General features: G+C 40.0%; 1 protein-coding gene across 1 annotated transcript in view; it reads right to left on the reverse strand.

Moving 5' to 3' along the window:
- Window positions 1-210: 210 nt before the first annotated feature.
- Window positions 211-14,199, reverse strand: part of LOC126334522 (28 kDa heat- and acid-stable phosphoprotein-like) — a 43,597-nt gene continuing 29,608 nt past the window's right edge. The window contains exon 6 of the mRNA XM_049996874.1: window positions 211-652. Coding sequence (XP_049852831.1) covers window positions 585-652 — 68 coding nt within the window. The 3' untranslated portion in view covers window positions 211-584. The remainder of the gene's footprint in view (window positions 653-14,199) is intronic.

The following is a 14,199-nucleotide window of genomic DNA, read 5'->3' on the forward strand; positions in this document are numbered from 1 at the left end:
AACACACCATAGAAGTTTTTTGTTGAGAGCTGCACATTCCTCACATTGTGTGTGTGTGTGAGAGAGAGAGAGAGAGAGAGAGAGAGAGAGAGAGAGAGAGAGAGAGAGAGAGAGAGAATACTTCTAATTCTCCACAAAACTTCCCAATTGCGAGATTTTTAATATAGTGGGAAAAAAACACACATGAGAAGTGATAAATAAAAGTGTACAAAACTTTGCATAGTCTTTAATAGTAATCAGTTTCAAAAACATGAAATTTTATTTACAAGACAAATTTCCAGTGGTATGAAAACAAAGACATTCACCCTACCAAATGAGGGTGAAAATGTCTCCAGTAGTCAAGGACAGTAATAGTCAACAGAAATGAAATTATGTTAAAATACAACAAGAACAATACGCGCACACACACACTACTGTCAAGCGTGTTATGAATTTTAATCCTGACCTACAATGCAAATCCATTGTATGGCAAGGTTTTACAACAGAATGCAAAAATGCAAGTGTTCTTATAACCAAGTATGAGTATACCGTGTAAACATTTCTCTTATGAGAACTGGAGAAATGGATTTCAAATTCTCTGTAAGTCAAGTGTTCTTCTTGCCTAGTGCCTTATGCACCTGCGCCGTTTTTGACTGCTTTGCGGCTTCTTTTTCTGAAAAGATAATGAGAAGCATTGATTTTATAGGCCTTGAAATTATGAGATACATTAGTCAGTAAACAGAAAAAAGAAATAGCAAAACCAGCAATAACCTATGTAGCATCACTGTAGTGAAAGTAAACTGATAGAAAACTGTAATGCCAAATACATTTTTCTTGTGTGTGCAATAGCCATATCCATTATTAATCCCATAAAATATTGGGCAAATAACTCAATAATTTACCAAATAGATTAAATTAGATTCAGTTTCTGTTCCACTGACCCAAAAATGAGACGATTCTCATTGCTGTGGAACATGTCGGAACATCTAACATAAAAAAAGAGAACATTTGAATGTAATACTCACTTCCATGATCATTTGTCAAGAGACTGTCAAATACATGAATATATTACAGTAAACTGGAACTAATAAGGTTTACAAAATTAATATACTGTCAGAATGAACCATAGTTATGCAATTCCACTACATTTATCAAATGCAAAATATCTAATCCTGACTATTGAGATCAACTGCTGTCAAAACTGAAATGTGACATTTTTACTTAAGCGGGTCTAACAATTCCCGTTAAGATATTCATTTATACAGTAGAAGCAGTTGCCTACCAGAAAGCCTTTCAAACTCAGTTTAAACTGTCTGAAACCAAATTTCAATGGTTGCTGGCAATTTATTGAAAATGTGTGTTTCAGAATATTGGACCAAGGTAAGTGATTTTAGGTCTTTATGTGGATTCTTCTTATTCCTAGTACTGATACTATGTACTAAGCTGTTGGTTCAAAACAGGCACACATTATTTGTAACACATTTCACTAAGGAATAAATATACTGAGAAGAGGTGGTTAGAATACCCAGTTCGTTGAACAGGTTTACACATGACGTTCTTGAATTTACACCACAAATGATTCTTGCTATTATTTCACTCTAGAAACAGTTTCTTGGTTTAACAAGTTACCCCTGAATGTAATCCCATATGACATAATAGAATTAAAGTAAGCAACACATGTCTTTTCATATTTGTATCTGCTAAATCTGATGTAATTCGCATTGCAAATACGGACTTGTTTAGTAACTTCAGCAAGTCTATGATATGGCCTTCCCAATTGAATTTATCGAGCTGTAATCCCATGAATTTAACAATGTCAACTTATCTGCGTGTCTTCATATGTTACACTCATGCTGGAAATAAATCTCAGATATTCTGATGCAATAAGGATAAAGGATCTTTTGCACTGGCTGAATTAAAACTGGATGAACCTTATTTTTCAGTCAGTTTCTGAAATTTTCCAGTTTCAATTAAGGGCTGTTTGCATGAATTGTGAACATTAAAATGTGCTTTCTGGTTGCCTGTTTTATCAGTGTGAATATCATTTTCAACCTGCATTTGAATATCTTTTGTTTCCACCTTCACTAGCCTGAACATAGGATATTACTAAAACAAAAAATTCTTACAAGGGGAGGTCCTCAGAGGTGAAATCAACTTTTTGAAATCTTTTATATACTGGTGTAGGTTGGGGTTCAAGGTATCACACACATAAGCCATTCATCAAGGCAGATGCTTATTTGTGAGTAATTCACAAAAAAGAATTCATTGTGCTCTAGAGCCTTCAAAATAATAGTTTTATGCCAAGTGGTGGTATAGCATAGTGGTAAAGATACATTCCTGACATGCAGAAGGTTGTGGATTCGAACCACATAGAGTGCTTTGCTTTTAAACCTTGATCAAAATGACTGAGCAGTATTTTTATCCAGTTACCTGATTTAAATGTAAATTTTTCATAAATTCTTTGCAGTGTCATTTTAATTATCATATTGACATTTTTATTTGTCTCATTTTTCTTCATAGCATTCTATTTTTCATAACTGGAATATTTGGGCATATGAATGTAAGCATTTTTATTTATATCTCAAACTATTTAAACATATGAACATGGCAAACTATTGGTTAAAAACAAAGAGATCAAATGATTTATATAGGCTGTGCAACTGTGTCAAAAATGTATTTTTTGTTACGAGAGAGATTTTTTTGGATGACAATCACCATACAGGCTTTTAAAACAAATTCCTATGGACAAAGTAATGCAGATGAAGATTCAAAGTAAAGAAGGGAATAAAATGGAATTCAAGCAAAATGAGGAATAGAATAATCTCTGTGACAACATGGACAAAAATATAAAATGTTAAGTGAAGAAATTAAAGTCAACGAACAAAAATAATTAAAAATCATCCACAAAGATATTTTTAATGGGGGGATAACCACAGGAAGAAAAAAAAGAGAGCAAATAAAGTCAGTACAATGATGAAACAAGCGAAACAAAGATGATGTAACTTACCAAACGAAAGCCCACACACAGACACAAGCAGACATTTGTAAAGGCAAAGAGTTTGGGCAGAGATGTCAGTCGAGGCGGAAGTACAGAGGCAAAGATGCTGAATGACAGGTAAGGTATGAGCGGTGGCATCTTGAAATTAGCGGAGGTTGAGGCCTGGCGGGTAACGGGAAGAGAGGATATATTGAATGCCAAGTTCCCATCTTCAGAGTTCTGATAGGTTGGTGTCAGTGGGAAGTATCCAGATAACTCTGATGGTGTAACACTGTGGCAAGATGTGCTGGCCCTGCACCGAGGCATGTTTAACCACAGGGCGATCCTCATTACCAACAAACACTGTCTGCCTGTGTCCATTCATGCGAATGGACAGTTCATTGCTGGTCATTCCTACATAGAAAGCTTCACAGTGTAGGCAGGTCAGTTGGTAAATCACGTGGTTGCTTTCACACGTGGCTCTGCCTTTGATCGTATACACCTTCCGGGTTACAGGACTGGAGTAGGTGGTGGTGGGAGGGTGCATGGGACAGGTTTTACACCGGGGGCAGTTACAAGGGTAGGAGCCAGAGGGTAGGGAAGATGGTTTGGGGATTTCATAGGGATGAACCAAGAGGTTACGAAGATTAGGTGGACGGCGGAAAGACACTCTTGGTGGAGTAGGGAGGATTTCATGAAGGATGGCTCTCATTTCAGAGCAGGATTTTAGGAAGTCGTATCCCTGCTGGAGAGCCACATTCAGAGTCTGATCCAGTCCCGGAAAGTATCCTGTCAAAAGTGGGGCACTTTTGGGGTGGTTCTGTGGGAGGTTCTGGGTTTGCGGGGATGAGGAAGTGGCTCTGGTTATTTGGTTCTGTACCAGGCCGGGAGGGTAGTTGCGGGATGTGAAAGCTGTTTTCAGGTTGTTGGTGTAATGGTTCATGGATTGAGGACTGGAGCAGATTTGTTTGCCACAAAGACCTAGGCTGTAGGGAAGGGACCCTTTGAAGTGGGATGGGTGGCAGCTGTCATACTGGAGGTACTGTTGCTTGTTGGTGGGTTTGATGTGGACGGATGTGTGAAGCTGGCCATTGGACAGATGGAGGTCAATGTCGAGGAAAGTGGCATGGGATTTGGAGTAGGACCAGGTGAATCTGATGGAACCAAAGGAGTTGAGGTTGGAAGGAAATTCTGCAGTTCTTCTTCACTGTGAGTCCAGATCATGAAGATGTCATCAATAAATCTGTACCAAACTTTGGGTTGGCAGGCCTGGGTAACCAAGAAGGCTTCCTCTAAGCGACCCATAAATATGTTTGTGTACGAGGGGGCCATTCTGGTACCCATGGCTGTTCCCTTTAATTGTTGGTATGTCTGGCCCTCGAAAGTGAAGAGGTTGTGAGTTAGGATGAAGCTGACTAAGGTAATGAGGAAAGAGGTTTTAGGTAGGGTGGCAGGTCATCGGTTCAAAAGGAAGTGCTCCATTGCAGTGAGGCCCTGGACGTGCGCAATATTTGCGTACAAGGAAGTGGCATCAATGGTTACAAGGATGGTTTCCGAAGGTAACAGATTGGGTAAGAATTCCAGGTGTTCGAGAAAGTGGTTGGTGTCTTTGATGAAGGATGGGAGACTGCATGTAATTGGTTGAAGGTGTTGATCTACATAGGCAGAGATATGTTCTGTGAGGGGCTTGGTAACCAGCTACAATGGGGCGGCTGGGATGATTGGGTTTGTGAATTTTAGCAAGTAGGTAGAAGGTAGGGATGTGGGGTGTCTGTGGGGTCAGGAGGTTGATGGAGTCAGGTGAAAGGTTTTGTAGGGGGCCTAAGGTTTTGAGGATTCCTTGAAGCTCCGCCTGGACATCAGGAATGGGATTACCTTGGCAAACTTTGTATGTAGTGTTGTCTGAAAGCTGACACAGTCCCTCAGCCACATACACCCGATGACCAAGTACCACGGTCATGGAGCACTTGTCACCCAGAAGAATGACGATGGATCGGTCAGCTTTCAGATCACGGATAGCCTGGGCTTCAGCTGTGGTGATGTTGGGAGTAGGATTAAGGTTTTTCAAGAAGGATTGAGAGGCAAGGCTGGAAGTGAGAAATTCCTGGAAGGTTTGGAGAGGGTGATTTTGAGGAAGAGGAGGTGGGTTCCACTGTGACGGAGGACAGAATTGTTCCAGGCAGGGTTCAATTTGGACAGTGTCTTGGGGAGTTGGATCATTAGGGGTAGGATTACGATTATTTTTCTATGTGGCAAAGTGATATTTCCAGCAGAGAGTACGAGTGTAGGACAGTAAATCTTTGATGAGGGCTGTTTGGTTGAATCAGGGAGTAGGGGTGAAGGTGAGGCCTTTGGATAGGGACAGAAGTTTCGGATTGTGAGAGAGGTGTGGAGGAAAGGTTAACTACTGAATTGGGGTGTTGTGGTTCCAGATTGTGTTGATTAGAATTTTGAGGTTTGGGGGGGTGGGGGGGGGGGGGGAGTGGAGCTGGAAGTGGGAGATTGAGTAGATGGGAGAGACTGGGTCTGTGTGCAATGAGAGGAGGTTGAGGTTTGCTGGAAAGGTTGTGGAGGTTGAGTGAGTTGCCTTTCTGGAGGTGGGAAACTAGGAGATTGGATAGTTTTCTGAGGTGGAGGGTGGCATGCTGTTCTAACTTGCGGTTGGCCTGTAGGAGGATGCTCTGAATAGCCGGTGTGGATGTGGGAGAGGAAAGATTGAGGACTTTGATTAGGGATAGGAGCTGACGGGTGTGTTCATTGGCTGAGTTGATGTGTAAATGAAGGATTAGGCGGGTGAGGGCTATGGATTGTTCAGTTTGGAACTGGTATAGGGACTGATGGAAAGAAGGGTTACAGCCAGAGATGGGAACGTTAAGTGTGAGGCCTTTGGGGGTAATGCCAAATGTCAGACAATCCTGAGTAAATAAAATATGGGAACGCAATCTGGCTAGGGCGAAGGCATGTTTGCGGAGGGAATGTAAATAAAACTTAATGGGGGTCATTGTGGGGATGTTTTGAGGGTGACATGGTATTAGAAGGTGGAAAGTGTAACATGAGGCTGGAAAAAAAGGGGGGGGGAGATAAAGGTTAACTAGAAAGCAACTGGAGATCCGGTGTGAAAAAAGTCGAAAAAGTGTTGGTTAAAGCTGAGCTATGTTGATCCTGGGGTGAACTTGGGTTGGTAAACAACAATGTGCACAAAGGTTAGGTGCGTGTGCGTGTATACCTGTCCTTTTTTCCCCCCCCTCAGATAAGTCTTTCCGCTCGCGGGATTGGAATGACTCCTTACCCTCTCCCTTAAAACCCACATCCTTTAATCTTTCCCTCTCCTTCCCTCTTTCCTGATGAAGCAACTGTTGGTTGGCTATATGTTGAGAACAGCTCAACCATTTGGCTAATTCTTTTTTTGTGTCTGTAATTCTTAGGACAAGGATGTCATGAAAGAAAATTGTTGGAAAATCCACTGGAGAAATGGAAATGAGGATGGTATTTTTGTATGAAAATACCAATGAAAGAAATGTGGCAGTCTGGCAGTCCTACTGTCATGTTTTCATAAAAACTACAAATTCCGCATTGAATATTGATATTTTGCAAAAAAGGGATATTTCAGTGTGTTATCGGTGGATCATATCTTTGATGTGTTGTTAAGATTGAACTGAGGTCAGTTCATGATAATTTGGTGTGCTGCTAACATTTAATTGATTTTAGTTTTCTTCTTTGGAATAAATGACACCAATGAGGCATCGAAATATCTATATGACGTACAATCAATGAAACTGATTGGAAGCAAACTGAATAATTTGTCAAGTGCTATCCATTATAACTCTGGAATGATGGATACACTCAAGTTCAACTTGCCCAGTTCGGGCTTACGCACAAAATAATTTGTAAAAAAAAACTCTCAATAGATGGCTGAATATGACAATTCGAACTGAACATTTGGTGTTCAGATACAACCCAACAGTCGATTACACCAAGGATGTATCTGTCGAAATCATTCCGTTCCAAACGATTGTCAGGAGGGGGAGAAGTGGGGTAGAGGGGGAGGGGAGAAGGATATTACAATGTTTGTCTTTTAATCCCCATACATATTTGGCCCTCCCCCATGAACCATAGACCTTGCCGTTGGTGGGGAGGCTTGCGTGCCTCAGCGATACAGATGGCCGTACCGTAGGTGCAACCACAACGGAGGGGTATCTGTTGAGAGGCCAGACAAACGTGTGGTTCCTGAAGAGGGGCAGCAGCCTTTTCAGTAGTTGCAGGGGCAACAGCCTGGATGATTGACTGATCTGGCCTTGCAACATTAACTAAAACGGCCTTGCTGTGCCGGTACTGCGAACGGCTGGAAGCAAGGGGAAACTACAGCCGTAATTTTTCCCGAGGGCATGCAGCTTTACTGTATGATTAAATGATGATGGCATCCTCTTGGGTAGAATATTCCGGAGGTAAAATAGTCCCCCATTCGGATCTCCGGGCGGGGACTACTCAGGAGGATGTCGTTATCAGGAGAAAGAAAACTGGCGTTCTACGGATCGGAGCGTGGAATGTCAGATCCCTTAATCGGGCAGGTAGGTTAGAAAATTTATAAAGGGAAATGGATAGGTTGAAGTTAGATATAGTGGGAATTAGTGAAGTTCGGTGGCAGGAGGAACAGGACTTCTGGTCAGGTGACTGCAGGGTTATAAACAAAAAAGCAAATAGAGGTAATGCAGGAGTCGGTTTAATAATGAATAGGAAAATAGGAATGCGGGTAAGCTACTACAAACAGCATAGTGAACGCATTGTTGTGGCCAAGATAGATACGAAGCCCACACCTACTACAGTAGTACAAGTTTATATGCCAACTAGCTCTGCAGATGATGAAAAAATTGAAGAAATGTACGATGAAATAAAAGAAATTATTCAGATAGTGAAGGGAGACGAAAATTTAATAGTAATGGGTGACTGGAATTCGAGTGTAGGAAAAGGGAGGGAAGGAAACATAGTAGGTGAATATGGATTGGGGCTAAGAAATGAAAGAGGAAGCCGCCTAGTAGAATTTTGTACAGAGCACAACTTAGTCATAGGTAACACTTGGTTTAAGAATCATGAAAGAAGGTTGTATACGTGGAAGAACCTGGAGATACTAAAAGGTATCAGATAGATTATATAATGGTAAGACAGAGATTTAGGAACCAGGTTTAAAATTGTAAGACATTTCCAGGGGCAGATGTGGACTCTGACCACAATCTATTGGTTATGACCTGTAGATTAAAACTGAAGACACTGCAAAAATGTGGGAAATTAAGGAGATGGGACCTGGATAAACTGAAAGAACCAGAGGTTGTACAGAGTTTCAGGGAGAGCATAAAGGAACAATTGACAGGAATAGGGGAAAGAAATACAGTAGAAGAAGAATGGGTAGCTCTGAGGGATGAAGTAGTGAAGGCAGCAGAGGATAAAGTAGGTACAAAGATGAGGGCTACTAGAAATCCTTGGGTAACAGAAGAAATATTGAATTTAATTGATGAAAGGAGAAAATATTAAAAATGCAGTAAATGAAGCAGTCAAAAAGGAATACAAACGTCTCAAAAATGAGATCGACAGGAAGTGCAAAATGGCTAAACAGGGATGGCTAGAGGACAAATGTAAGGATGTAGAAGCTTATCTCACTAGGGGTAAGATAGATACTGCCTACAGGAAAATTAAAGAGACCTTTGGAGAAAAGAGAACCATGTGTATGAATATCAAGAGCTCAGATGGCAGCCAAGTTCTAAGCAAAGGAGGGAAGGCAGAAAGGTGGAAGGAGTATATAGAAGGTTTATACAAGGGCGATGTACTTGAGGACAATATTATGGAAATGGAAGAGGATGTAGATGAAGACGAAATGGGAGGTAAGATATTGCGTGAAGAGTTTGACAGAGCACTGAAAGACCTGAGTCGAAACAAGGCCCCCGGAGTAGACAACATTCCATTAGAACTACTGACGGCCTTGGGAGAACCAGTCCTGACAAAACTCTACCAACTGGTGAGCAAGATGTATGAGACAGGCGAAATACCCTCAGACTTCAAGAAGAATATAATAATTCCAATCCCAAAAAAAGCAGGTGCTGACAGATGTGAAAATTACCGAACTATTAGTTTAATAAGCCACGGCTGCAAAATACTAACGCGAATTCTTTACAGACGAATGGAAAAACTGGTAGATGCAGACCTCGGGGAGGATCAGTTTGGATTCCGTCGAAATGTTGGAAAACGTGAGGCAATACTGACCTTACGACTTATCTTAGAAGAAAGATTAAGAAAAGGCAAACCTACGTTTCTAGCATTTGTAGACTTAGAGAAAGCTTTTGACAATGTTGACTGGAATACTCTTGTTCAAATTCTAAAGGTGGCAGGGGTAAAATACAGGGAGCGAAAGGCTATTTATAATTTGTACAGAAACCAGATGGCAGTTATTAAAGTCGAGGGGCATGAAAGGAAAGCAGTGGTTGGGAAAGTTGTGAGACAGGGTTGTAGTGAGACAGGGTTGTAGCCTCTCCCCGATGTTATTCAATCTGTATATTGAGCAAGCAGTAAAGGAAACAAAAGAAAAATTTGGAGGAGGTATTAAAATTCATGGAGAAGAAGTAAAAACTTTGAGGTTCGCCGATGACATTGTAATTCTGTCAGAGACGGCAAAGGATTTGGAAGAGCAGTTGAACGGAATGGACAGTGTCTTGAAAGGAGGATATAAGATGAACATCAACAAAAGCAAAACTAGGATAATGGAATGTAGTCAAATTAAATCGGGTGATGCTGAGGGAATTAGATTAGGAAATGAGACACTTAAAGTAGTGAAGGAGTTTTGCTATTTAGGAAGTAAAATAACTGATGACGGTCAAAGTAGAGAGGATGCTAAATGTAGACTGGCAATGGCAAGGAAAGCGTTTCTGAAGAAGAGAAATTTGTTAACATCGAATATAGATTTATGTATCAGGAAGTCGTTTCTGAAAGTATTTGTTTGGAGTGTAGCCATGTATGGAAGTGAAACATGGACGATAACTAGTTTGGACAAGAAGAGAATAGAAGCTTTTGAAATGTGGTGCTTCAGAAGAATGCTGAAGATTAAATGGGTAGATCACATAACTAATGAGGAGGTATTGAATAGGATTGGAGAGAAGAGAAGTTTATGGCACAACTTGACTAGAAGAAGGGATCGGTTGGTAGGACACGTTTTGAGGCATCAAGGGATCACAAATTTAGCATTGGAGGGCAGCGTGGAGGGTAAAAATCGTAGAGGGAGACCGAGAGATGAGTACACTAAGCAGATTCAGAAGGATGTGGGTTGCAGTAGGTACTGGGAGATGAAGCAGCTTGCACAGGATAGAGTAGCATGGAGAGCTGCATCAAACCAGTCTCAGGACTGAAGACAACAACAACAACAACAACAACAACACATATTTGGCAATTGCGAAGCATTGCCAGGTTCTAGTAATGAATGAAAATAATTATCAAAATCATTTTTGTAAACATTAAAAAATATAAAATTTCAAAGCTACCCCTTGCAGTTTGAACCCACAACTTTCTGCACATCTGGAATATATCTCCATCACTACGCTACATTGCTACTTTGAATAAAACTATTCTTTTTAATGCTCTAGAGCATCATGCAAAACTTTTTGTTGATTATTCTTAAATGAGAGCCCTGTTTGATGAATGGCTGTGGATTGTGATACACACCTGGGGCTATAAACTACAACCCACCCACCCACCGACCCCCCCCCCCCCCCCCCCCCCACACACACACACACACACACACACACAAAGTTTTCACCTCCTGTATTGTAACAGTATCACTTTTCTTGGTCAAATTTGTTTAATGAGTGAGGTACAGTAAAATGCAATAATACACCATTAACAACTTATGTTCATAACATGAAATGAACATTTTCGTATTTACTCCAATATTTATAATATGCATGTGCAGTGTTAAGAGAAGTAGACAGTCATTACTCAGGCATGATCCTCCTGAGAAGCCAAAGTTGGGTATGATAGTAATGTATAAAAATTAGCAACACAATGTGCTTAGTCCAGGAATAGAATGCATGCCAGTGTCAAGTATGTTAGTGTCTTTTCATTCGTTGTGATTTGTAACATTATGGCTGAATTTTTAGACTATGTGGTGCTGAGTAAGTCAAATTTTCTATGACCAGTTTATGTCATTTGTACAAGAAAAGTTTGCCTACATTCCTAGCAACAGGCACCTCTTTGTTAATTCATAATGAGGGTACAAAATGTAACAGCTTGCGCCGACCAGTAAGTGATTTTTCTTTGGTAGCAATAGAGTAAGATGGTTGTATATTTTCAACTACAACTTCCCCATGTCACTAGTTCACCAGATACTGTTTGTATAATGTGATGAGTAAAAGTTTTTTTAAGCATGTCAACAGAAGATTAAGGCATGTAAAATTTCTTCCAGTAGGGTTGAAAAGAGACTGAGAAAAATATTTTACAGTACTTTGTCATTACAGATGACTATTCCTTAATGACTTGTTAAAGTTAAATAATATTCATATGAACAACAGAACACTGCCAGTACGCAAAAAAATATTTTCAGAGTTTTCATGGAAATACCACCAGACGTGACCCAACGATTTTTTGTCTTATCATCATCCTCACTACTGGTAAAGTCTTGTGTAATCTTAAAGTCTGAGTGAGCTGCCACTCCTTTTTAACATTTCTTCAAGACATCAGTCCCTCTCCTCCCTGACAAAGAAATGTTTAGTTGCAAAGGCTAAGTAAGGTGACCCTTTTACTTTTATGTGTGTATCAGCAGTGCAATAATTTTTGCTTTCTGCAGGTGGGCAGTGGCCAGTAGTTTTGTCTCATAATTTAGTAGGGCACAAATTTCAGCAGATTCCAACTCATAATTTAGAAGAAATGAAACTAGAGCGGAGTAAACAAGCAGTCCAGAACATTAAGGACATGAAATCAACTTTGCTTACATTTCTTGTAGCAGAACTGACAAAAAGTGGACTTTGTGAAGAATGAATTTAAATTTAAAAACACACACACACACACACACACACACACACACACACACACACACACACACACACACACACACACTTTGGCTCTACAGATAGCGAAGAAAGTACACTGTACATTAGTTTTAGTCTACTTTTAAGAGTTTTTATTTGGATGGGGAAGAAGGCTGCAGTGAAAGATACAAGGAATAAATTATTGCACTTGGAATAAAATAAATTAAAAAATACAAAATAAGGACACATTCTTTTGTGACAAATGAGAAAGTCAGTTACCAAATTACAAGACATAAAAAGAAACAGGACTGAAATACAAAAAGTGATGGTTGATATGGAGTCTTCATAAAGATGAAATAGCAGATATGGACTGAAAGGAACCTAATACAAACGAAGAAAACACGTGATGGTACACACTCTGCACATATCCATTTTACCAAAGATGAATATTCAAGAAAGTGTATGCAATTCGGATAACACTCAGTCTCATAGAAACAAGAATCATTCCACAAGGTGAGTCAACTCCGTTGTCCAGGAACATTCTTAGTATTTTGGTATGTGGGACCTGCAGTCTGTTGGCTCATTATAGAGTGATAATGTAATTATGATTTATTCAGTTTGTGTCATCATCATGTTACCAATGTGTATTACCATTAACATGTGGGGAAGGGGGGGGGGGGGGCAGCAGCACACGCATGTATAGCTTGTGGGCACTGAACACCAAGGTTATCAGCATGTGGAGAAAATGACAGACTGTCACACAGTGAAGAGGAAGCATATAAAATGACATTCACTCACTGCCATCTTACTCACATTCACTTGTGAGATAAACTTGATCAGTACTGAATACCGACTTGAGGGCTGAGTGTGAAGAGGGTGAGTATTGTGAGTGAAAGGTACAAGTTTGTATCCAAACAACACACAGCACAGTCTGTTGACACTTGCACTGTTTTGAAGGTATTTTCAGGAAGTAAGAAAATCAAATTAAATGCACTTACTATGCAATAGAGTCACTAGAGGGCACATCCCTTATACTAAAATCGTCCAAAAATATCACTGAATGACCTCCAAAATTTTGTCAGTGGAGTTCAAGTTCATCATGTATATTACACATAATAATTTAAAATAGAACATAACCATACTCTGCACCTGTATCAATCTTTGCACTGTTAGCAGCAATACAACATCTATGTTCCTCATCATCTTGTGTTCCTCATTATGTTAGATGTTAAAAGTTAGTTTTTTTATTAATTTCTAAATGAGTTAAGTAATGATAAAAATTAATGGAAAACTACATACACACAAAGGTCATCAGATACTGAGCACAACTTTGCAATGGGGAATGATGGGGGAAGGGAATTTCTGTCTTCTTGTCTTCAGTCCAGAGACTTGTGATGCAGCTCTCCATAACACTCTACCCTGTGCAAGACTCCATCTCTAACTATTGCAAGCTATATCTTTCTGAATCTGCTTAGTGTATTTATCTCTGTCACCCTCTACAATTTTTACCCTCCACACTTCCCTCCAATACTAAATTGGTGATCCCTTTATGTCTCAGAATGTATTGTACAAATCTATCCTTTCCTCTTGTCAAGTTGTGCCACAAATTCCTCTTCTCCTTTATTCTATTCAGTACCTCCTCATTAGTTATGTGATGTAGCCATCTAATCTTCAGCAATCTTATGTAGTACCACATTTCAAAAGCTTCTATTCTCTTCTTGTCTAAACTATTTATTGGCCATGTTTCACTTCCATACATGGCCACACCATACAAATACTTTCAGAAAAAGACTTCCTGATATCTATGCTGGATGTTAACGAATTTCTCTTCTTCAGAAATGCTTTCCTTGCCATAGCCAGTCTACATTTTATATCCTCCCAACTTTGACAGTCATCAGTTATTTTGCTTCCCAAATAGCAAAACTCATTACTACCTTAACTGTCTCATTTCCTATACTAATACCCTCAGCATCACCTGATAATTCGACAACATTCCAGTGTCCTCGCCGTTTCCACAATAAATATAAATGCATTCCCCCTCAAGTGATTCATGAAAATTTAAACCTGGATGGCTGGACAGGAATTTGAAGTACAGTACTTGTGTTATGGCTGGGGTGGACAAGAATTCAGCTTACGAGCCGTACCTTGGCACAAGTGCCACAGCACTCAGGCTGTCTGCAAACTTACCTCACTGCCACAGTCTGCTACTTGAGCCTAAGCTCACATTTCTCAACCACACAC

This window comes from Schistocerca gregaria, chromosome 2 (genome assembly GCF_023897955.1).
Source record: "Schistocerca gregaria isolate iqSchGreg1 chromosome 2, iqSchGreg1.2, whole genome shotgun sequence".
In the NCBI taxonomy this organism is placed as follows: Eukaryota; Metazoa; Arthropoda; class Insecta; order Orthoptera; family Acrididae; genus Schistocerca; species Schistocerca gregaria.